We start from the raw sequence: 26,056 nt of genomic DNA, 5'->3' as shown, positions 1-26,056 counted from the left end.
ATGATAGCACCACCTCAATATAACACGTTTTTATTGTAACATCCTGATTCCCGCCCCTCGTACCACCAATATTGTCTGATTTGCCCACAAAGTGCTTACGGATTTGTTTTGGTTACCTAAGTGGAGACTTCCTAGGAGTTTACCCATCCTAATACTACTCCCACCTATACACCCTTAACTATGGAGTTCTCCTCTCATTCACTAGCATTAAGGTCAAAACGCGTTCGTGATTTAAGAATCGAAGTATTTCTTATGAACCAAGAATCTCTCATGTTCACGATCGATATGAGATTCATCTCTGGTGTTACATCTATGGTGTGTGAATTCGCTAATTGTAATCTCTGTTAAGTTAAAGCATAATCCTAAACACCCTATGGTTGTGGTTAATCAAGTATCAAAAAGTTTTGCAATTTGAGTTTCAGGGATGTGTTATCAGTAATTTATTATAAAAAAAAATCTTGAATTTGGATAAAACCTTTGAAGTCATAAATGATTAACTGAATTCTCTCTAATTAATAGGTGCTGGCAGGTTAATTTAAGCCACCAACTAAATTTCTAAATGGATTAGCCTTTTTTTGAGAACATGCATGTTTCAATCTTGCAGTATTGACTTTATTTGAGATTTGGAGTTCTTTAACAATGATAGGGCACAATGGGCGGCCGGCAGTGCACCACACCAGCCACAAAGACATGCTAAACAGGTTAAAAGTTATAACTTCAAAAAGATCAAAGTCTCAAGGAAATTAACCGTTTACTTATATTTCGTTTATTATCTAATTTAGTATCAAAGTTATATATTTTGCTTTAGTTAATATGTTTCATACACCTGCATACTAATTTAAAAAATAAAATTAATCATCTTCTTGTGAAATGGGTAAATTACTAAATTTATTGAAATAGAAAAAAAAAAACATCACAAAGTGACACTAGACATTCACAGGTTGTTCGGTTTTTTTCCTCTTGCTTGTGTAATGTCCATATTATCCCATGTGAAGTTTTTGCCTCTTTCGCTAGAATTTGCCACGTGCCGTTCTCTTATTGGTCATTGTCTGAAAAATAAACTTTTTAGTGACTATCTATTTTGGCAAAATTCTCAAAATGTTTATACCGGTGATTTTCCTTTTGTATTAATATTCTTGTATAGGTTATTAATCTTAGTGGTCCTGTTTTTGTGACTGTACATGTTAAAAAAAGATATTTGGTTAATTTCTTGAGAATATAAACAAGATTATATTAACATGCATCCTTGAGTTCCACAGCCAATGTCTTATATACACCCTCTCTAGATTCTCAAACAACATCAAAACACAAAATGTCTCTCACACTACAAGTTTTTCTCTTTTCTTCTCTTCCCTTCATTCTCGCAATACTTCTTCTAAAATCATCTTTTCGCTCTTCTAAATCCCGAAAAAACCTGCCACCATCTCCACCAAAGTTACCATTAATTGGAAACCTACACCAACTAGGCTCAAGCCCACACCGTGCCCTTCAAGCCATGGCTAAGACCTATGGTCCACTCATGTTGATTCACCTTGGCACGGTACCAGTACTCGTAGCCTCATCAGTTGATGCAGCCAAAGACATCATGAAAACCCATGATATAATCTTTTCAAGCAGACCACATTTGAACATCCCGGATAGAGTATTTTATGCATGCAAAGATATAGCCTTTTCTCAATATGGAGACTATTGGAGGCAGATTAAGAGCATTGCAGTACTCCACCTTTTAAGCAGCAAGAGGGTTCAGTCATATCATCAAGTGAGAGAGGATGAGATGGTTGTCATGATGGAAAAGATTCGAAAAGCGAATGGCTCGACCGTTAACTTGAGCGAGTTGCTTATTACACTTACTAATAATGTGGTTTGTAGGGTGGCTTTGGGGAGGACTTATGAAGGGAGGAAGTTTAAGAGCTTGTTACTAAGGCTTATGGAAGTGTTGGGATGCTTTAGTGTCGGTAGTTATATCCCATCGCTAAGGTGGGTGGATTGGTTGAGTGGATTAAATCAGAAAGCCGATAAAGTTGCCAAAGAGTTTGATGAGTTTCTTGAAGTTGTGCTTGATGAACATGTTAATAAGAATGTGGACGGTGTTGAAGGTCGAGATCTTGTCGATATCTTGTTAGATTTTCAAAGAGAGAACACGAGAGGTTTTCGTCTTGAAAGAGATATGATCAAAGCTATTATTGTGGTAACTTGTCTTTCTTTAAGTTTCCAAACTATACACCTATCTATACTATTTAATAAATAAAGTTTTCTAAATGCCACATGTCATCACTATATTAATCCTTAAAAAAAATTTCTCTCCACTCTCTCATATTAAATACATTTTCCTTTTTAATATTTCATTTTCAATTTTTAATAATTTCATCCTAATTTAAAAGAACTAATACCATCATAAATATGTTAATTTGTTTAATATAAAATATATTGTATTACTTATTATATTAGATTATAAGTAACCAATACGAAACGGGTGGGTTTATTTAACCAGTTAAAGTGTCAAAACAATTTAAGATTAGAATGAGTTTTGGCGCACGAGTTGGTTTAAAAAAGTAGCTCATTTACAACTAAGTTTTGATATAGAAAATAACAAAAAAATAATTTATGATTTATGAATTTTCTTACAACTTTTTATTTTCAAATTGCGTAATGTGTAATTTTTTAACGTATAATATATCTTTATATATGTGATACATTTTTTTATTTCACATTATGTTATTATTTAAAAAAAATTACTTATTCTAACCCGTGTGCTACACGGTAACTAACCTAGTATATCATATATACACGTGTGTTAGGATAGCTTGTATCAAACAATAAGATGAGTCTAGGGACCCTCATATTTCTAATACTCACATGTTATGATCCTAAAAAATATTCATCTGACCAAAATTTCCAAAATTTATTGTGAATTATGTCTACATGCATGGTTAAAATCTTAAGGATTTTGAATGTAGTGTCTTGTTAACAATTCATGGTTTCATGCAGGACTTATTTACTGCTGGAACTGATACTACATTTACAAGCCTAGAGTGGACAATGTGCGAGCTGCTAAGGTGTCCACGAGTAATGAAAAAATTGAAACAAGAGGCACTTGAAGTAGGCCAAGGAAGATCACTCATCACGGAAGACGACTTAGACAGAATGTCTTATCTAAAAGCCGTCTTTAAAGAAGCCCTACGACTCCACATTCCACTTCCAATGCTTGTTCCTCGTCAATCAACCGAAGACATCAAACTACAGGGCTACGACATCCAATCAGGCACTCAAGTGTTGATTAATGCATGGGCAATAGCAAGAGATCCTTCAAACTGGGAAGAACCCGAGGAGTTCAAACCAGAGAGGTTCTTGAAAAGCCCTATCGATTACAAAGGGTTGCATTTCGAGCTATTACCATTTGGTGCTGGAAGACGTGGGTGTCCGGGTATTCAGTTTGCTATGGTTGTTAACGAGCTTATTTTGGCTAATTTGGTGTATAAGTTTGATTTGGCTTTGGTGGGTGAAGAGGATTTCAACATGTGTGAGACCAATGGTATTACGGTTCATAAGAAGTGCCCTTTGCTAGTCTCCGCAACTCCTTGTTCTTAAGTGAACTAGCTTGTTGAATTTAAATAAAATGGTGTTTTATTTATCATGAAATTTAGTAATATCCAGAGTGATAATGTGCATGCTCTAATGACTAATCCATTTTAACCCTTTTGTCTTCATTCTTCTGAAATGCTTATCTTGTGAACAACTTCTTCAAATCTTCACGATTATGTCATCCATGCTTTGATCTCCAGGCTTAACCTCGAACTCCATGCTTTCATAATTGGTCCGCAACAAGGTAGGTAGTCGTAAATCACACTCATACTTCTTTTCTTATAGTTAGGCTTTGTGTTGCTTGTTTAATCACCTTTATCTTTGGTCTCAGTCATCACACACCCATCCAGTTCACTTACTACTTACTACTTACTACTTCATCCTTGAACAATTCATAATCTTCATCCTTTATAATGCCTCCATTTGGTTATGGTCTTGAATAATTCATAATTTAAAAACTTGCCATAATTGTTTTGCCCAAAAACGGAATATCATCCTGTTAAAAAAGGATCCGGTTTTCATACACTGGTCAGCTGAATAAAAAGACAATAAATTTGTATATTTATTAATTGTTGTTTATATAATGTGTGAAATGCACTTTACAAAGCATACTAGGCGTGTAAAACCTAAACCATAGTTATTAAAAGTCTTTGCTTCTTACGTCTAAACATATTTTCCAGATGCGGTGCAACATATGCATTTATAGTTCCTAGGCCTTTGCCTCTTTAAGTTGACAACATCTCTTTGAACCTTTTACTATTTATTACTTTTTGAGCTTTTGGTTTTCATGTTATGAACATTATTGTATTTGAACTTTTGATACTTTACTTCGAATATTCACAAGAGTTTCGAACGAAATTGTACACTAATAAGTCACGAACAAGTAAACACCTCTTTGTATACTACATAAGATTAGAATATTGTGTATACATAAGTTGAATAATGAATTTCTTTTTATTATAATGTATCATAAAACAAAAATCCATTTTAGCTAATTTCTTTTTATTATCATGAAAGTAATTCCAGTAAGTGAAGATGGTGCATGCTTATGTTATATTCAATTGTGTAAAAAAAGAGTTTTCATAAAAACATGGCTTTGTAGCAGAACACATACAACAACTAAGATAATAAGCTGTCACTTTTAAGTTTCATCAAAAGATTTCGAAGATGGAACCTGACATTTAAAAGCATGACGAAGAAATCCTTAAGCGCTCATACCTATAAGAAATAGAGAAAATAACGACCGTTACTTTGAAATGCTTATAACAATTGGGTGTGTGGGCCTATGGTGTACCTCTTGGGCTGTTCTTGTACCTTTGGTAATATTCATCACATTTGGACTTTGGAGCATCAAGAACTTCTCTTAAATTATGACTATGACAAAATCAAATGCTAGAGTATGAAACTTTCTACCCTAAGTTGAATATTTTATATAAAAAAAACAATAACAATGTAATTGTAATTGTAATTGTAAATAGATAAACACTTTAACCTGAATTTGAGTGAAATGATGCACGATTAGTTTTAAATTATGCTCCTTATAATAAATAGCAAAAAAACATGTAAAAGGGTTCAACAGTTAATAACACAAAAAAGAACTTGATTAAGTTTACCATTAGGTTATGACTAATTCATACAATGATCAAGAATAAATGCAAGCTTTGTAATTAGAACATTTAACACCAAGGTTAATACAACATCTGCAATCACAAAATTACAAAATATATGCAAATGGACTTAAAAATCGAAATCGAAAATAGAAATATAAGAGAATTTATATCAAAGAAAAGATGAAATCAGATAACAACAACATTAACATTTAGCAATATGTAAATGATCAATCTTTACTAAAATGGCCTAACTGAGTAACACTTGATAAGTTTGAGATCTTTCAAGTTAGACCATATTAACATACATTAGAAATAAAATAAACTTTAAGCGCTCATCAACTGAACCTAGTACAACAAAAGGTATTCAAATGTCGACTATTTTTATAACTTTATATTCAAGTTATTTACAATACTCATACATGTTGGTGTTATGATCTTACACATGCATAACTCAAGTGTCCGTAGATGCTTTGAATCTAAAATAACAGTAAGGGGCTGAGAGAGATAAGACCGTTTTCTACGAACTAAGGTTCAGATTTCAACTCTACAATATCATAAAACGTGATAAACATCCATTATATTGAAACTTACAAAAGGGGATTTGTGCTAGAAATTGAAATTTGGGATATAAACAAACCTAATCACAATGGTTAGATTGACATAAGCAATCCTTTTGACATAAGCAATCCCTTTGACATAAGCAATCGGGCAACGGGTTAACATTAAATGCTTTTATGAACGGAAGCGGACATTTCCTTTTGTCCTTGTGATTGGACCCCTTCGCTTCCTTGGCGAGCCTTGCCTGCCACAACAGCACCAATACATGAAACCGAACCAAAATAAATGAACCCAAACAAACACCGACGGTTTGATTTTATATTTTCATGAAAACTAATTTTTCAATTTAGTTACGGTTTTTGCATGTAATTAAAATTGAAAATTCCAAATGCGCCGAGTTTATAGATTTTTATTTTTAGCTTTGAATGCTAAGTGATTTATAAGGATTTAATAAGTAGTGCAACCCTAATATTTTTGATAAACGTATAATAATCAATTAATCATTAGTCAGAAAAGATTTAGGCTTAAATTCATTATTGCTAACCAACTTTTTTTCCAGCTCAAAAATTTCAAGCTCAAATGTTAAGAACTTAAAAGAAATCTAACGGTTTTCAAAGACTCAAAAACCGAATTTGTGGTAATGACGTCATCCGTAATCCGAGCACTCACAAAATATTGTAACTCGAACATGTCCCGTTTTACCCATTTGTCTAAACGAGTGAAACAGGTTGGCGGTTTGTAATTAAGATGTAAACATGTTAATTGGGTCATTATCGGGTTAACTGAAGTGGGTTAAACGGATAGTAAATGGGTTGCCGAGTCGACCAGTGTTATTAAACAAGTTAACAAGCCTACCCGAAAACGTGTTGTTATTAAATGGGCTCGTTTAGGAATCATGTTTCGCAACAATGTAGGTATGAGATTTTTTTCCCGAATACCCGTACCCATTTAGTATCTGTACATGTACCGTTTATTCTATACAAGTACGGGTACCCAGATTTACTGATTTTAAGTAAGGATACTTTTGGGTACAGGTACGGGTATTATGGGTACTCGGTACCCGTTTGGAATATGTAGGGTTTGTTATTGGTATCTCCAAAACTCATAACTCTTGATATGCTAAAAGTAGTTATAAAATAAATAACTAAAATTATACTAATCTAGACACTAAGTAATACTCTAGACCCTTAAACTTAACTTAAACTACTAACCGGCAAGTGAACCGGTTGACTCTAGTACTGCTAAGTAAGTCCTGACATCAAACCCACGAGACTCTTTAAATTACGAAACTAGCAAATTAGACTCAACTACAAGACACGACTATTTATTAATAATATTTTAGGGGGATTTAAACTAATTATTTAAACCCTAATAATAATTAACTAATGATTACTTAACTATTAAACTAATAATAAACTAATTAAACATAACCCTAATTAATATAATAATAATAATAATAATAATAATAAAACATAATAATTACTTATTAATTAACTAATAAAACTTAAACCCTAATTAGTTTTAACTAATAAACAATTTAGAAAACTTGGATTAATTCAGATGATTAAAATAACTACCCAGGCCGGAATCCCCAAAGTTACGGTTATTAATTTAAATGGAAAGACGCAAGTTATGGAACCGGGATCAAAAGATAAACCCTTGACAGAAAACCCGAACAGGACCCTTGAACTTCAAGAAGACGCCTATGCATTTCTAACAAGTTTTAAGACTCACCAGTTTTATATTAAACTTCCTTACGGTTATTTAAATGCTTATGTCTAAGTATATTTTATGACGAAAACCTAACTTACAGCGCGGAATTCAAAAGATAGCAAAGCAAGCCCAGTTAATTTAATAGACTAAGATGACAATCAAACCTAGACGGACTCCTTACGAAGAACTAAATCTAGCAATCCCGACAAGCAAAGATCTATTAATAGCCTATCACTTTACAGCTTTTTAGACTAGCAGCTCACTTTTATTTGTTTAATTGATTTTATTATTTCTATGATCTTAATCGATATCAATCATAAACTAGTCAATAACACACAGTAAATGACCCAACAAAACCCTATCCTATGAAACAATCAACAAGGGCAATGTGAAACAATAAATTCAAGTGAACAAAACCAAACAATCATACGCATTAACTAAATAAAACTCAAACGTTTACTTAGAACATAATATCCATAACGAAAACGAAAATCCAAATAAAATCAAACCGAGCTAAGGTTCATCACGACCTAGGTAGCTTATAAAGTTTAGCCTAGCATCATAAAGTCTAACTCAAACAAAGTAAATAATAACGAAAACATGGTGAAATAATAAAGAACGAAAGATTAAAGGCGATAAAACCCGTATTCTTCGATCTTAAACGTCTAGCTCTTCACCGGATGTTCTCTTGCCTTCAAAATCACCACGATACTCGTAAAATAGCTCCAAGAACTCTCCAATTCGGCTGGTGGCTTTCAGGTTATGTCAGGATTAAGTTAAAGGTGTTTAAATACCCAAAACAAGGCCCGACAAGAAGCAAAAACGAAAATAATCTAGCCCAGCTGTGCCTAGGCGCCGCGCCAAGGGCTTTTAGCCTTCTGCCTTCGCGCGGCGCGGCGTGCTCCTTCGTGGAGGCCGGTCAGACCGGCCCGGTCTGACCGATTCTCTGTCTGTTTCCTTCCTGATGCGTTCCGGATCTCCGTTTCGGCTCGTTTTAGCTCGTTTTTCGCCCTTTTTAATCATGATCAAATCCCGGAACCTACGAAACATAAAAACGTTAGTAGTATACGAATCTAGACTAAAAACGAACAAAAACAATTAAAATATTAAATAAAATATACACGGGAAACATAAATATTTATCATTATATCAATTCTAATCGTGTTTTTATTAGGATATCCTCAAGGCTTCAAACGGACTTTTCGAAACCTTTGATAATCAAAATATTAAGGATTGGATAATAGTTCTAATCAAACCCTAGTTCTCTTCTCTTCTTCTTCTGGTCAATAACCGGTAACAACCACCATCAAACGTGTCACCATCAAACATGCGGCTCCACAATTTTTTGGTTTTGGTATTATGTTTTGGTTGTGGTGTTACGATTTTGGTGTTATAAATAACCTATTATCAGTACCGTACCGGTATCGATACCAAGTTTAGTTGAGATTTTTTTAAAAAAAGAACAAAGTGGTACCAAAGCTAGTATCATGCCTAAAGTACTCATACCCGTACCCGTACCATAAAATTTGGTACGGGTACTTTCGAGTACAAGTAAGGGTACGGTACCGATCTTATCCCTACAACAATGATGTAACACTAGAAATGATAAACGTGCCGTCTTTTGTGCATTTCAATTATCCGACTTGAAAAGCTTTCTTGCCTTCTTTCATTAATTCATTGTGCCATTAGCAATTTTATCAAGAATTCGAACAAGGAGTAATAGATGAAAATATTAAGGAAGTGTTTGGGATTTCTTATTTTATCTTCTTATGACTTATAAAAGTCTTAAGTTATAAGTTACAAAGTTGTAACTTATGACTTATATACTCACAAAGTTTAACTTTTCCAAACATCTTATAACTTTTAAACTCTAAAACAGCCATTTGGGATGCATGATTGATGAAAGGATCAAGTTCTTCAACCACTGCAAATTTTCCTTCAAAAAAACCAAAAGATTTGAAAAAAATGTAGAAAAACAGACAATAACTCACATCTTTCTTTATGTCATGTCCATATTACGACAATTTTGGTCACTTTCATCACTTGTCACATCATGTCTTGCTCTTATGGATATCTATTTTATCACGAGTGAATTTCCATTTTGATATGTTATAATATTTGTACCATATGTGTCATTATTAATCTTGTAGGTCATTCTCTTGGTTGTCTTTTCTCCTAAACTAATATCATTTTGTTTTTGTCTAAACTAATTTTATGCCACAAGTTTGAACCTGAGATTTTCCGTTAAAACACATAAGTCTCTACCATTAAGTTAATTACCCAAGTTGTTGTTTGCTTGTACATGTTAAAAAAAGATACTTGATTTCTTTTGAATAATAAAAAGGTTAAATTTAACAATTTTATCATGCATCCTTGAGTCCATATATACAACCTCTCTAGATTCACAAGAACATAAAAAAAAAACAAAATGTCTTTCACGCTACAACTTTTTCTCTTTTCTTCTCTTCCCTGCATTCTCACATTACTTCTTCTAAAATCATCATTTTATTCATCAAAATCCCGCAAAAACCTACCACCATCTCCACCAAAGTTACCATTAATCGGAAGCCTTCTCCAACTAGGCTCAAGCCCACACCATGCCCTTCAAGCCATGGCTCAGACCTATGGTCCACTCATGTTGATTCACCTTGGCACGGTACCAGTACTCGTAGCCTCATCGGTTGATGCAGCCAAAGACATCATGAAAACCCATGATAAAGTCTTTTCAGGCAGACCACATTTAAACATCCCTAATAGAGTATTTTATGCATGCAAAGATATAGCATTTTCTCAATATGGAGAATACTGGAGGCAGGTTAAGAGCATTGCAGTGCTCCACCTTTTAAGCAGCAAGAGGGTTCAGTCATATCGTCAAGTGAGAGAGGATGAGATGGTTGTTATGATGGAAAAGATTCGAAAAGCGAATGGTTCAACGTTTAATTTAAGTGAGTTGATTATTACACTTACTAATAACGTGGTTTGTAGGGTGGCTTTGGGGAGGACTTATGAAGGGAGGAGGTTTAAGAGCTTGTTACTAAGGCTTATGGAAGTGTTGGGATGCTTTAGTGTCGGTAGTTATATCCCATCGCTAAGGTGGGTGGATTGGTTGAGTGGATTAAACCGGAAAGCCGATAAAGTTGCCAAAGAGTTTGATGAGTTTCTTGAAGGTGTTCTTGATGAACATGTTAATAAGAATGTAGACGGTGTTCAAGATCGAGATCTTGTCGATATCTTGTTAGAATTTCAAAGAGAGAACACGACAGGTTTTCGTCTTGAAAGAGATATGATCAAGGCAATTATTATGGTAACATATCTTCTTTTAAGTTTTCAAATCATGCATCTATATATGACATTTACATATGTGTTAGGGCAGCTTGTATAAAACAATAAGATGAGTCTAGGGACCCTCATATTTCATATTTTCACATGTTAGGATCCTAAAAACTATTCATCTGACCAAAGTTTCTTGTGAATTTGTGTCTACGTTGTATGGTTAAAATCTTAAGATTTTTGAATGTATATGTGTTTTTACCGATTCATGGTTTCATGTAGGACGTATTTACTGCTGGAACTGACACCACTTTTACAATCCTAGAGTGGACAATGTGCGAGCTCTTAAGGCACCCGCAAGTGATGAAAAAATTGAAACAAGAGGCACTTGAAGTAGGCCAAGGAAGATCACTCATCACGGAAGACGACTTAGACAGAATGCCTTACCTAAAAGCCGTCTTTAAAGAAGCCCTACGACTCCACATTCCACTTCCACTACTTGTACCTCACCAATCAACCGAAGACATCAAACTACAGGGATACGACATCCAATCAGACACTCAAGTGTTGATTAACGCATGGGCAATAGCAAGAGATCCTTCAAACTGGGAAGAACCCGAGGAGTTCAAACCAGAGAGGTTCTTGAAAAGCCCTATCGATTACAAAGGGTTGCATTTCGAGTTATTACCATTTGGTGCTGGACGACGTGGGTGTCCAGGTATTCAATTTGCTATGGTCGTTAACGAGCTTGTTTTGGCCAATTTGGTGTATAAGTTTGATTTGGCTTTGGTGGGTGAAGAGAATTTCAACATGTGTGAGACCAATGGTATGACGGTTCATAAGAAGTGTCCTTTGCTAGTTTCCGCAACCCCCTGTTCTTAAGTGAACTAGCTTGTTGTAGAATTTAAATAAAATTGGTGTTTTATTTATCGTGAAATTTAATAAAATAAAATTGGTGTTATATTTATCATGAAAAAATTTAATACTGAGTTACACATCGATACCAAACAAAATTGCGTAGACGAAGAAAAAGATGGAATAAAATTTTGTAGTAAACTTTCGTTTATAATGTGTAAACTGCAGCTTACAAAGCATACATTGCATATAAAACCTAAACCCTATTTAAAATTTTGGACAGAACAACAATTGTCGGACCGTTTCGGATAATTCTGTTATGTCCAAAATCATTTTATTTTGAAATGTAGAAGTATTAATAAAACATCTAGGAAACAAGAAAGATGTAACACCTAACTAAAACTTTCTTTTTCTATTTTATTGCTGTAAACAAGAACATGTTGAATTACACAAAACACTACTCTTTTCATCATCGTACTCAGTATATCCCACCAATAGCAAAGCTATAGTAGGGTCTGAGGAGGGTAAGATGTAGACAGCCTTACCTCTACCCCATAGGGATAGAGAGGCTGCTTCCGGTGAGACCCTCGGCTCGATAGTAGTTTTGCATCAAGCCTTGGACATAAGACACATAACACTCAACCATCGGGACACCGACCGATTCACCCTTGTCTTTCGGCTATCAACGCCACCACATGATGCCTAATTAACCTTCCGCCACTTTTAACGTTATTTTCACGATATTGGTAAAATAACGTCAAAATTAGTGCAATTTCGCTTTTGCCCACCTGAGGGTTCACACATATATACATTATATGCGTGCACCGCAAGCAGGGCGTAAAACACTACTCTTTTAAGGTCACAAATTCTATTTAAGTATAATATCCCACCCAAATCCAATCCAATGCTTCTAAACATGATACCTCATCTAAAATGTATCTATATTCCCAAGATATACCCGCAAAGGCGGCCCCCTCCACGTCAGCTGCTCCCACATGCCTCGAAACGGACACAAAACAAGTCGTTTTCAGGGCCTATTTGAGGACAGCGCTGGTGCTATTTCCATATACTGTTGTTGATTCCTTTTGACATAAGCAATCGGGCAACGGGTTAACATAAAACGCTTCTTCTGAACGGAACCGGTCGGTTCCTTTTGTCCCCGTGATTGGACCCTTTCGCTTCCTTGGTGAGCCTTGCCTGCAACAACCGCACCAATAAATGAAACCAAAAAAAACCAGTCCGTAACTGGAACACCGAAATAAGCGAACCCGTTATGTTTACGTGAAAACTGAATTTTCAGTTTGGTTTCGGTTTTGCGTGTAATTAAAATCGGAAAAAAAACGAATCGGGCCGACTTTACAGATTTTCATTTTTTATTTTAAATGTTACATGATTTACAAGGATTTAATTAGTGTAACCGAAATATACTCAAAATCCGAATTTGTGGTTAAGACGTCAACCACAACCCAGACACTCGCAAAATCATGTAACCCAAATATGACCCGTTTTACCCATTTGTCTAAAAGAGTCAAACGGGTTGGCGGGTTGTAATCAAGATTTAAACATGTTAACCAGGTCATAAACGGGTTAGCTGACTGTAATAAGTGGGTAAAAGGGTCGTAAATGGGTTGGCGGGTTGACATGTTTGATTAAAATATAAACAAGTGAGCCCGAAAACACAGGCTCGTTTATGAATCACATTACGTAACAATGACTATCAACACGGGAGAAATGATAAACGTACCGTCTTTTGTGCATTTCAATTATCCGACTTGAAAGTTTCTTGCCTTCTTTCATTGTGCCATTAGCAATTTTGTCAAAAATTCGAACAAGGAGTTTTCTGATGAAAAAAAGAAAATATTTAATATATCAGAAGGCCATATCAATGAATAATGAGCAAAGACCAACAAATATTTCAAGAATCAAATACCAAATTAATACCCTCTAAATTCTAATAACAGCAAATGGAAGGATATGTGAAACCAAATCAGATGCATCAATATTTGATAAATCCACTTCCTGAACCATACTATTGGTTTTTTGTTATATATCAACCATAACTGTTTTAAAATTGTTAAAAAAAATTAATAAAGATTTCAAGAGTCAAATGCCCAAAATACCCTTGAATAACAACAGAACATATGCATCAGTATGTTATTAATCTACTTCCTGAACCATATTATTGGTTTTTCGTTAAATATTATTAACCATAATTGTTTAGAAAAGGGAAAATAAAATAAATACAGATTTCAAGACTCAAATCCCCAAAATACCCTTTAATAACAACAAAAGAAAGATATCCGGAAAAAAATCAAATACATCAATATTTTATAAATCAACTTCTTGAACCGTTATATTGGTTCTTTGTTAAACACTGGCCGTAATTATATGAAAAATGGCAAAACTAATTACTTGCCTGTCAGGAGAAATAGTTTTTCGGTGTCCCAAAAAGCGTCTATGGCCTTCAACAGCCCTTGCCATATTCCCCGAATAAGAGGGGATAAAAATGTCACTTTCCACAGATACAATGTAGTCTAAAGCAGCCATTTGGGATGCATGGTTGATGAAAGGATCAAGTTCTTCAGCTGTTGCTAATTTTTCCTTCAACAAAAGAAATTGATATGTGATTGCAAGTCTAATTTACTTAGGAGTTCTGGTTTCTCTAGAAATTAAGAGGCAAACAATTTATTAAGATTTAATTAAAAAATATTTTTCTTCAATTTTAAACAAGTATAGCACTTTCTTCAAACAGTAAGAAAAAGAACAAACTCAGAGTCAAAGTCAAAGAAAAAAGTCAACCCAATGACTGCATCCTAATTTAGTCATTTCCCATTTTCATTTTGTGGGTTCCATCAGTCATCACAATATTTTCTTTAATTTCAAGATTCAAATTTTCATCAAGAACACCACTATCTTAAAGTAGTAAGAGAAAGAAAGAAGTCAAAGTCAAAGGATTAAGTCAATTCAATAACTAGGAAGCCACTAGATCCTAATTTTGTCATTTCACATTTTCATTTTCTTGGTTCCTCCCAATATTTTTTTTATATCAAGATTTAACTTCTCAACAAGAATACCACTAGCTTCAAACAGTAAGAATCAAAGAAGTCAAAGGTCAAAGATGCACACCTTTCTCATTAAAATGGGAAAAATAGAGGTAATATCAGCCATACGTGAATCCCCACCGTATATTTCTCCAGCAGCAATATATATAGGCGTTGTAGGAGGGAATCCGAGGGCCCGAAGGAATATTCCAACCTCTTTTGGAGTTAACGGACAATACCCTTTTGCTCTTTGTTCGGTGGAATCAATATCTTTCACTTTCCAGTAAGATGTATTTTCCCTTAAAAAAACAAAAAAAAATACCCAAGAATAATTATACTTAATATCAAGACTATACATAATAATAATAATATATAATATATTTTACCTGATAGCAGTAAGCTCGTTAGCTTCTTCGATCGATAAATCGTGTGTGCATCCACTAAACGCAAGCATGTCTTTTTCATACCTCAAATGCAAAGCGATGTAAGGACCATAAGACCTCATTCGGTCCACCAACAACTGTAAAGATATTATCAATCAAAATATGCTAAAGTGTTCCCATAATTCAAATTAAATTAAATTTTATACTTTTCCCATTGCTTCTATACGAGGCGAGAAACGAAGGGCTTCATAGCATGCACGACAACGCAGTTTCTGAATATCTGGAGGAAGGTGGTTATTGGCTAATCTTGAATCCGATTTTGCTGCACGAATAACCTAAAAAGAGGGATTAAGTTATTAAAGTATTAGTTTATTAGTTGTCATACCTTCACCTTGAATCTAAAAAGAAATATTTTTAGTCACAAGATAAGAATATATTCGTTGAGTTTCTTTTACTACATTTTTAGACCTTTCTTATTCATTTAATCTTTTGGTGAGAAGTCAATAGCTACAAGAAACATAATATCCAATATAAAGGGGAATAAGAAAGGTCTAAAAATGTAGTAAAAGAAACTCAACAAGAAATCTGGGAAATATATATTATTATATTTGACACTCAAAACTAAATAAGAAAAGAAAACTTGTAAAGAATAATATGACATTTTTTTACATTTAAATTTCCTCAAATTCTCAATGATCACTGATTCTTGTAAAGCAAATGTTTTATTTTCTTGGGCAATTATTTCATTATTTGGCAACACATAATCAGGCACAATAAAGTGAATAACTAAAAAATAAAATAAAATAAAATAAAAAAGGCACTATAACCATGAATTTGGAAAACATGTATTTGACACTCAAAACTTAAATAAAAAATGAAAAATTGCTAATTTAAACATATCGTCTGCTTGAAAAAAGTAAAAACTAAATCTGCTAAGACTTAGCAAATTTTGACAAAAAAATTCTGATATCAAATGATTATTACATTTAATTTTTTCATGAACCATTGTTTATTTGCAATGGAAAATCAAGTGCAAAAAAAACCAAATTAATTTACCTGATAATCATCCCACAAGCTTGCAATCTCTTGTTCATAGTAATCAATACCTGACCAACTTCTAAAGTGCTTAACGGCTCTGGTGGCGGTCATTAGTTCTTTTGGAAGCTTTCTGATTATTTTTACATCATTAGCCAACGCGCTAATGAAATAATCTTCATCAAACACATCAGAGAAGTTGCTGCATTTCAAACAAATTAAACTTTTTTACGTATCCAAAACCAAAGTTATTATATACCCTTTTTTAATAATTTTGGAATATCGAACCTTGTATCTTGCCAAAATGAGCGTTTATCAAGCTCTGGCACTACGAGAGTAGCATTTATAATACGAGCAACAGCCACCATATCACATATCTATGAAAAAAAAGTTAGACAAGTCGATATTTATAAAAACATAAACCAAATATATGATTTCTCTATTATATTATCATGAAAAATAATCTGCCAAATGAACAAATAAGTAATAGTTTAGCGTACCCCGGCGCGCATTTGATTGAGGCCGCCATTTGTATGAACAAGTAAGTAACCTCGAGTTTCTTGTGGAGCTGAGGTAAAAAATAAACAAAACGAAATATAAAAAAGTTGGTTAATTTTATTTTTAAACATTTATATATAATAAGATTGAAGAGGTGGTTACCTAAATAGGATGGACTTGGGTCGACACAAGGGGTGAAGCCACGGTTAGGAGGAGGCTTCCAAAGTTTGTTGAATTCCAACGAGCGGTTAGAAGCACCATCCAACTGTCAAGTCTAAAGGAGTGAAAACATGAAAGATGCATGACTACATTGTATCAATACAAATACACGCACTAATCCTGACTTCTAAAATAAAAGGACTTTTACAAAATGCAAACCAAATTTAAGCCAGAAGTAGTTCCCAAATTGAACAAGATGCAAAAAAAGATAGCGGCCCACTATCACCCCGTCCCTAATTTGGTCACTCGATTTTTAAAATCCATGACTAAAACCATTAAACTACATAATACCATTATAAAAAAACACTTATTTATATTGCAATTTTCCCTTCAAAATCTAGTGTTTTCTGACATTTTACAGGAATGGTAGCACGGTTATAAGTTAAAACAACAAAAAACTAAGTGTATTAACACAACACCCCTCTAAATCCCATGATTGACAATTTGATAGCAAACTTCTTGAAATAAGTTGGTAAACGGGAATTAAAAGCATAAAAGGACTTAAAAGTTGTATAAATGTTAAAAGGGAAGCGCGTTAACCTTGAGAGCAGGGAGAGGAGCTTTTGACAAATGAGGTCGAATCCAGCTTCGCTCTCTGCTCAACTTTTGGTATTGAATTTCGTGTTGCTACAAAGTTAAATTACCCAAGATCAGTAACATTCGTGTGGATCCCACAGACAAAAAAGAATAACAAATCAGACATTTTAATTTAGACGTCCGAAAAAGGAACCTCAAATTCAAGAAACAGAACATATAGCCTCTAACTTCATACTAATTGAATCCTTCATTCTCAATTCAAAATCACCACAAGAATATCAGAAAAGTACATTTGGGAATGAAATAGTTTAATACAATTTTTAACTCAAAAATTAGAATAAAGCCCGTAAACTATGACCAATAATAATTAGATCATTTAGTATATCAAAATACCAAATTGTGCCTATCGCTAATCGCACACCAAATCAGAAAATATCAGTTTGAAAACCGAATAAACCCAATAAATGAACCAAGACTAGAGTATTAATCAGCAAACAGAACAAGATTCATATCTTAATTACAGAAATTCCCAAACCCCCTAAAATTCCCATTTGGATTAACAAATGCTTAATATGTAGAACCAATAAAAACCCACAAATCTTTATAATATAAAGTTACCATTCATCAAAGATATCCCCAAATTAGCAACCTTTTCAGTGATCAAAGTCCACAAATCTTTGCAACCAAATAACTCCTTCAATTTAATCTTTACAATATAAAAACATCATCAAACAATACCCAAAAAAACAAAACTTTTTGGCATATTAAAAACCACATTTCAAGAAAAGTTATAAATAATCCAGCAAATCAAACAAAAAAAAAACCCAAAAAAACTTGAACCCTAATTACACCAATCAACAATCAATAATAATATTAGAATTAAAAATTAATAATAATAATAATAATGGTAACCCAAATTAGCAACTTTTACAGTGATCAAAGCCCACAAACCTTGGTTTACAAAATAATCAAACATTACCCAAAAAAAAACAAAAACTTTTTAGCAAAATAACCACATTTCAAGAAAAGTTAAAAAAACATAAACCCTAATCAGACCAATCAATAATAATATTAAAAAATAAAAAATAATAATAATAACTGACCGTAGGAAGCTTGTAAGGATCAGGAAGCAAAGAGAGTTGTGAATAATAAGGTGGGAAGAAGAGATGCAAATGTGCAGAAAGCAAAGCCACCATTGAAATCAAGAATATGGCACACGTCAGCACTCGCCTCATCAACCCTAACTTCTTCCATCTCTTCTTTTGCATTATTATTATTATTAAGAAACAAACACAGCAGACCCAGCAACAGTTTCAAACACACCCCACCAACAACAGGTTTTGTTAATTGTAATTGTATTAATCAAGATCTTCAAAGGAATGATTTTTGGTTTTTGGGGGTGCCTTTCTTTCTCTCTCTATTTTATTTTTATTTTTTTGATCAGTGATGGAATTTATACATTTATTGTGACTAAATTTTTATTAGGAAAGAGAAAACTTGGTAGATGGAATTTTGCTTGACTTTTGGGGATTTTATTTCTTTTTTTTTTTTTTGATAAACTAAATTTAAATTATTTGCAAAGTAAATGAAAATTAGTTTTTAAAACTCACGCGTTGGGACGGGACTGTAATACGAGATTGATCTTATATTAGATAAAATAATAAAGCTCTTAATTAGATTATCTATAGTGTTATAAATTTTTAATTTTTACACGTATTTGATGAATATTATGAATTAAACTTATCAAGTTATTATGAAAGTGATAGATTTGTTGATGTGCGTGAATACGTACATATATTTCATATCATTCGGGGCTCAGTAGTTTAGTGAATAAATAAATGTTTGTTTGCTTTTGATTTTTAGGGAGAAACGGAACATTGAAAGACAAAACAAGCATTCTCATGTTGAAAATCCGGTTCTTGTTGGCCAAAGCAAGCGACGTGCTTCCGAAGACTCGCCCCATTCTTTCACCCTGAGGAAAAGACAAAGAAGACTGCATAAGCATAGGAAGTGCCTCGCAAAGCATATCTCGTGTTTTCTTTCTCGAGTTAAGACAAAGGACACTCACAAAGTTAAACATGATTGTGTCTTCGTGAGACACAGATCGTGTTTCACCTCTCAAAGTCAACTATCCAGATAGCGGATAAGACAAAATGGAAAAGGTCAATGACACGGACCATGGTTCAACAAGTGAAGGGTGTGTCTCACATTATGAACTAGGGGTGTCCAAAATACCCGAACCTGATTAACCCGACCCGACCCAAACCTGATGTAACATCCCGAAATTTCCAAAATGATATTAATTATATTACTTAATAATAGAGGGAAAGTTGATGTAACACCCCGACCAAAGGCGGATTATACATCGGGGCGCCACATATTGTTTCATTACTCGTGACACTATTGGGTGTCAATATTTAATAAATACATTCATTCGCGCACGCGCAGGGTAAACACAAGATAACATAAAACATCATAAATCAATATATTATAAATTATAATATTCGAACAGCAAAAACTTGTCTTGATACATTTTAATCTAGGTCCAAAATAAAGAAACTTCCTATGTGTCCACAAGCTCCAAAACAGCTACTGCAAACCTGAACATGTGTTAAAATAAACGTCAAACACTTGCGTGTTGGTGAGAAATCAAGTTTAATACAATACATAGGTAACAATAAATCTGCGCGCAACACGTGTATGTCTGGTGTTTAACAAGGGTGCAATCAGATCGTGATCAAGCCTAGATAGATCATAGCTCATAGTTCATAGTTCAATCCGTGCTCCCAATTGAGCACAAAAACGAGAAAACATCTGTGCAAGTGTAAACAAAGAAAACCGTAAACGATAGGTCTCCCGTGTTCATCTAATGGATCCATGAAAACTGCGGAATAGGCCGAACAAAGCGGTTAATGATACACACATACAAATAAACAGCCAAGTAAACGTCCTCAACACATGGGATACTGCGCGACTAAAGCTCATAAACAAGTTTAAGACTCTAAGTTTGTATGAACACATGAACATCCCAAAACATTAAAAGCAAAAAGGGATTAGGTACGAGATTACTCACATGATAAACGATGCGGTGTAAGATAAAGCAAGAACCAACTTTAAACAAGCACAAGTTAACCTATAATTAAAGATTATTGTTTTAATGATTGGTTTTAAGTCTTGATTACAAGTTAGCATAATTAATAAGTAAGTTATTATATATAATATATATATTACCGGAAGAGCAGGACAGAACAGGGAGGAAGACGGAGACAGAGAGGGAGGCGGCAGAGAGCAAGGAAAACAGGAGAGAGTAAGTGTTTTGTGTGTGTAGTGTTATGAAAATATTATTATTATTTATAGGAAAACCCTAGGAGACATAATCCCTAGAAAAGGGGAAAAAAGATCTCAAAAAGCAAAAGATTCCAAAAGCAAAAGATATGGAAAGATATGGCAGCTGCAGGGGGCAAGATAAAGCTGTCAGGGAACAGTAAAAAGGCATGAGCGGTTCAGAAAAAGGTACTGGTCAAGCATGGAAAAAGCAGATCTCAAAAGATTATGTCAGTCACTTTATCTGCCAACCAATGGGGTTGGCGCGCATGCTGCGCCGAAAGTAACTTTTCAGACATAAAGCAGATTAGGTCAACAGCTCAAAAGATAAGACAACACAAAAGCAAACGGCTAGATTCAACAGAAGAAACTCAAAGGGTTTAGCGCGAGAAGGCTAAGGCGCGAAGGCAGACACAGAAGGTCAAGAGAGCGCGAGCGCGAAGGCAGACAGAACTATCCTTAACGCGTCGCGGAAAGAACTACATTTCTAAGCGCGCCGCGGGAAGAATCACATTTCTTAGCGCGCCGCGGGAGGAACTAGAATTCCTAGCGCGCCGCGGGAAGAACTATAATTCTTCGCGCGTCGAGGGATGAACTACGATTCTTAGCGCGTTGCGAGAAGAACTACAAATCCTTAGCGCGTCGCGGGAAGAACTACCGTTCTTAGCGCGCTGCGAGAAGAATTACAATTCTTAGCGCGCTGCGAGAAGAGTTCGTCTCGCGTATCGCTGAAACAGGTGGTCTTCACGCAGGATTCCTTGTAAGGGGTCTGGCGCGTGGAGCTGCGCAGACAACCTTAGGCGGGAAGGAACAAAGGACAAGCAAAGAGTTAGAAGAAAAAGAGGAAAACAAGGCTTAAGGGCGGGACGGCGACAAAAGGGAAAAGAAGGCGGAAAGAGAGAAGGAGAGGGACGGGACGGCGGAAAGAAAGAGAGAGAAAGAGGCGGGAAGGAAAATATATATTATTATTAAAAGTAAAATATAAGTATAAATAAATATTAAATCATAAAAGAAAGAGATCGGATCGGAGAAACGGGTACCTGGGTCGGGTCGGATCGGGGCAGATGTCACAGTCTCCCCTACTTTAAGAAATTTCGTCCCGAAATTTATCTCGAAGTAGGTTGCGCAGAGAACAGGTGCGGGTACTTGATCTTCATTTGATCTTCCCTTTCCCATGTAAACTCGGCTCCGCGCTTGGACTCCCAACGAACTTTCACGATAGGGATACGACTGCGCTTGGTTTGCTTAACCTCGCGATCCATAATCTCAACAGGCTTCTCAACGAAATGCATAGATTCATCAACTTGAACTTCATCAAGTGGAATGTGAAGGTTCTCGTCAGCTAAACACTTCTTGAGATTGGATACATGGAACGTTGGATGCACATTACTGAGCGCGGGCGGCAGGTCAAGTCTGTAGGCAACTTTTCCCACACGCGCGAGAATCTTGAATGGACCAACATAACGAGGAGCAAGCTTACCCTTCTTCCCAAAGCGGACAACACCTTTCCAAGGCGACACTTTGAGGAGAACAAGATCACCAACTTGAAATTCGAGAGGCTTTCGCCTACGATCTGCGTAACTCTTCTGTCGGCTTCTGGCAGTCAGCAGATGATCACGGATCTTGGCGATTTTATCGGTTGTCTCTTGAACAAGTTCGGGTCCTGTGATTTGAGCTTCTCCCACTTCGCTCCAACAAATCGGGGAGCGGCACTTACGACCGTAAAGTGCTTCAAATGGGGCCATACCAATACTGGAATGATAGCTGTTATTATAAGAGAACTCGATCAAAGGCAGGTGCGAATCCCAATTACCTCCAAAATCAAGAACACAAGATCGGAGCATATCCTCAAGAGTCTGAATAGTTCGCTCAGACTGACCGTCAGTCTGGGGATGATATGCCGTACTCATGTCCAAGCGAGTTCCTAGCGCAGATTGGAGAGATTTCCAAAAGCGAGATATAAAACGGCCATCGCGATCGGATATGATGCTCAAAGGAGTACCATGACGGCAGACAATTTCCTTGACATAAAGCTGCGCGAGTTGCTCAACACGGTAGTTTTCACGAATGGGCAGAAAGTGAGCAGACTTAGTCAAACGATCCACTATTACCCAAATGCTATCATGTTTGCTTGCTGTCAAAGGTAACTTGGTAATAAAGTCCATCGCTACACATTCCCATTTCCACGTAGGAATTTCTGGTTGTTCGAGCAAACCAGATGGGCGTTGGTGTTCAGCTTTCACTTTAGAACAAGTCAGACATCTAGCTACGAACACAGCAATATCCTTCTTCATACCGGGCCACCAATAAGTTATGCGCAAATCCTTGTACATCTTATCAGCGCCAGGATGAATAGAATATCGAGATTTGTGCGCTTCACTCAAGATATCAGCGCGAAGATTCTCATCACAGGGAATCCAGATGCGATTAAGATAGCAGAGAATTCCACTCAGATTAGGCACAAAATGCGCTTCCGCGCCACACGCTAACTCGGCGCGAAGGTTACCATTACTGATGGATGCGCGCTGCGCGTCACGAATGCGCGATTCAAGGTTGCTTTGGATCGGCGCGAAGTGAAGATGCGTGCGCGGCAAAATACAGTTAAGTTGGCAGGGTTTTCGGCTGAGCGCATCGGCTACCACGTTAGCCTTACCAGGATGATACCGGATCTCACAATCGTAATCGCTGATGAGTTCGTTCCATCGGCGTTGCCTCATGTTGAGTTCCTTCTGATCAAAGATATGCTGAAGGCTTTTATGGTCAGTGTAAAGGATACACTTAGTACCATAAAGGTAGTGTCTCCAGATCTTCAAGGCAAAAACAACTGCACCAAGTTCGAGGTCGTGAGTTGTATAATTCTTTTCATGAACCTTAAGTTGCCTTGATGCGTAAGCGATAACCTTGCCTCGTTTCATAAGAACACAACCGAGACCTTGGTTGGATGCATCGCAATACACGACAAAATCATCATTACCCTCAGGTAGCGCAAGAACAGGAGCTTCACACAACAAACGCTTGAGCGTTAGAAAGGCTTCTTCTTGCTTCGAGCCCCAAATATACGGTTTACCTTTGTGCGTTAGAGCTGTTAAAGGCAAAGCGATTTTCAAGAAGTTCGAAATGAAGCGCCGGTAATAACCAGCTAAGCCCAGAAAGGAACGGATCTCAGAAGGAGAGGATGGCGTAATCCAGTTCTTGATTGCTTCAATCTTGGATGGGTCGACATGAATACCCATCTTGTTTACAACATGACCAAGAAACTGTACTTCATCAGACCAGAATTCACACTTGGAAAGCTTAGCATAGAGTTGCTCAGCTCTAAGCTTTTGCAACACCAACCGAAGATGTTGCTCGTGCTCGGCCTTGGTCTTAGAATACACCAGAACATCATCGATAAACACAATCACGAATTTATCCAAGAAAGGCCTACACACCCGGTTCATTAGATCCATGAAAACGGCGGGTGCGTTGGTTAGACCGAAGGACATGACCAAGAATTCAAAATGGCCATAACGAGTTCGAAAAGCAGTCTTCGGAACATCTTCATCGCGGATGCGCAACTGGTGATAGCCAGAGCGGAGATCAATCTTCGAGAAACAAGAGGCACCTTGGAGTTGATCAAAGAGGTCGTCAATACGCGGTAAGGGATACCGGTTTTTAATGGTGAGTTTGTTCAACTCGCGGTAATCAATACACATGCGAAACGATCCATCTTTCTTTTTAACGAACAACACCGGAGCACCCCAGGGCGAAGAGCTAGGGCGAATGAATCCTTTAGCAGTCAACTCTTGAAGTTGGCTGGCCAATTCTTGCATCTCAGCGGGTGCAAGACGGTAAGGAGATTTAGCTACGGGGGAAGCACCAGGGACAAGATCGATACGGAACTCAACTTCACGAGCGGGAGGGATACCAGGAAGATCATCAGGAAAAACTTCAGGGAAGTCGCGCACGATGGGGATATCGCGAAGCTTCTTCTTTCCTTCATCAGGTTTAACCACATGGGCTAAGAATGCAACATACTTCTTCCGCATGAGTCTTCGGGCTTCGTCGCAAGACATAAGCTTAAGACCACTGGAGGGTTTCTCGCCGTAGATATGAAGATCACCATTTTCTCGAGGAATGCGAATCATCTTCTTGGCGCAAATAACTTCGGCGCGATTATGCGTAAGCCAGTCCATACCAATAATAACATCAAAGCTTCCAAGAGGCATAGGGATAAGGTCAATCAGAAAATCGTTTTCGTTAAGGTTAAGCGTGCAATCTTTAATCACTGAGTTAATTAAAACAGTTTCACCATTAGCCAATTCAACTGAAAAATCCTCTTTTAAATCGTTGCGCGGTCGCGCAAGCTTCTGCTCGAAGGCGCGAGAGATAAAACTTCGATCGGCGCCAGTATCAAAAAGTATAGAAGCATAAAATCCGTTAAGCAAAAATGTACCATTAACTACGTCATTATTCGCTTGCGCTTGGTGCGCGGTTATGTTAAAAGCTCGTCCACGCGTTACTTGGTTCGAAATTTGGTTCACCGGATTCGCTTGTGTAATCTGAACTTGTAGTCTCGGGCACGCGTTCCGGAAATGACTGGGATCACCGCAGTTATAGCACGACCTGGGTCGTGGGTTTTGGTAGGTTGGTTGTGGGTTCTGCGGGTAGACTGGTGGTGTTGGCGCAATTGGATTGGCGGGAGGGACTCTACAGTATTCGGTTGAGTGACCAATGCGGCCACATCGGTTACATTGTCGACACGGGGTCTGAGTTGGGTGGTGAAGTCTACAGGTTGGGCAAAAGGGTTGATTTCCTGTGTAAGGTTTCTTAGGTGGCGGGGCAGGGAGTGCGGGATTGGTTAAGGCATAATTGTGGACTACAGGAGGTGTTGGGTAGGTTGACAGTGGGTTAGGCGCATAAACTGGGGGTTGGTAGATGGGTTGCTGGGCAATGGGCGGGTTGGTAAGCGCATAGGCCTTGCGCCTGCGCTTGAGGTTGTTACGGTTTGAGGGTTCAGGTTTGGTTTCTGTTGGTTCAGGGGCAGTCTTGGTGAGTTTGGTCTTCTCAGCTCCCCGCAGGAACAGGGTTCCTGCTCTGACATGGTTGTCGCTGAGCACAGCGGCCAACTCAATGGCGTCAGAGAGGGTTACTGGGTTTCTGGCCCATACAGAATCTTGAATTTCCATGGGAAGACCCCCAAGGAATTTCTCGATTGCTCGGCGGGAAGGGGTAACAAGGTGAGGGACCAGTAAGCTTAGCTCGTGGAAGCGCGTCGCGTACTCGCGCGCTTCACCGCTGTATTGCTTAAGATTCCAAAATTCCTCCTCTAGGCGCTTAATTTCGTTGGGAGGGCAGAATTCTCGCGTCAGAATTTCCTTGAATTCCTCCCATGTCATGCTAGAAGCAGCCTCTGCGCCACGCGCATGACCTACTCCGTTCCACCATGTAA

The 26,056-nt window shown here is 36.7% G+C and overlaps 3 protein-coding genes across 6 annotated transcripts; 2 read left to right on the top strand and 1 right to left on the bottom strand.

The window, feature by feature from the left end:
- The first annotated feature begins 971 nt into the window (after positions 1-971).
- LOC143634887 (cytochrome P450 Tp4149-like) lies at positions 972-3,644 on the top strand. Its single transcript, XM_077102853.1, has 2 exons — positions 972-2,188; positions 2,989-3,644. The coding sequence occupies exons 1-2, from the start codon at positions 1,313-1,315 to the stop codon at positions 3,586-3,588; spliced, it is 1,476 nt and encodes a 491-aa protein (XP_076958968.1). The 5' UTR covers positions 972-1,312; the 3' UTR covers positions 3,589-3,644.
- A 6,023-nt stretch (positions 3,645-9,667) lies between these two features.
- On the top strand, positions 9,668-11,675 carry LOC143634886 (3-beta-hydroxylase-like). The gene is made up of 2 exons (XM_077102852.1): positions 9,668-10,767; positions 11,016-11,675. The coding sequence occupies exons 1-2, from the start codon at positions 9,892-9,894 to the stop codon at positions 11,613-11,615; spliced, it is 1,476 nt and encodes a 491-aa protein (XP_076958967.1). The 5' UTR covers positions 9,668-9,891; the 3' UTR covers positions 11,616-11,675.
- Positions 11,676-12,442: 767 nt separating this feature from the next.
- Positions 12,443-18,679, bottom strand: LOC143634913 (O-fucosyltransferase 7-like). 4 transcript variants are annotated; one of them, XM_077102869.1, is made up of 12 exons: positions 18,405-18,678; positions 17,305-17,391; positions 16,708-16,810; positions 16,548-16,615; positions 16,336-16,424; positions 16,069-16,249; positions 15,219-15,347; positions 15,016-15,149; positions 14,715-14,928; positions 14,005-14,189; positions 13,333-13,428; positions 12,443-12,785 (listed from the first exon to the last, which is right to left on the bottom strand). In XM_077102869.1, exons 1-12 carry the CDS (start codon positions 18,567-18,569, stop codon positions 12,623-12,625), a joined length of 1,614 nt encoding a protein of 537 aa, XP_076958984.1. In that variant the 5' UTR covers positions 18,570-18,678; the 3' UTR covers positions 12,443-12,622. The 4 variants fall into 4 exon arrangements, 3 of the variants coding, with proteins under 3 accessions (XP_076958984.1, XP_076958987.1, XP_076958986.1); XR_013153959.1 differs by having other exon boundaries at positions 12,618-12,785; positions 14,001-14,189; positions 18,405-18,679; XM_077102872.1 differs by lacking the exon at positions 17,305-17,391 and having other exon boundaries at positions 12,447-12,785; positions 16,708-16,819; positions 18,405-18,562.
- Positions 18,680-26,056: the final 7,377 nt, after the last annotated feature.

Source organism: Bidens hawaiensis, unplaced genomic scaffold, assembly GCF_021521415.1.
Source record: "Bidens hawaiensis isolate Kalapana, Puna unplaced genomic scaffold, B.hawaiensis_p1.1 tig00007270_1, whole genome shotgun sequence".
Lineage (NCBI taxonomy): Eukaryota > Viridiplantae > Streptophyta > Magnoliopsida > Asterales > Asteraceae > Bidens > Bidens hawaiensis.
The sequence above is the reverse complement of the archived record's forward strand: the minus strand, read 5'-3'. Positions and strand labels throughout refer to the sequence as shown.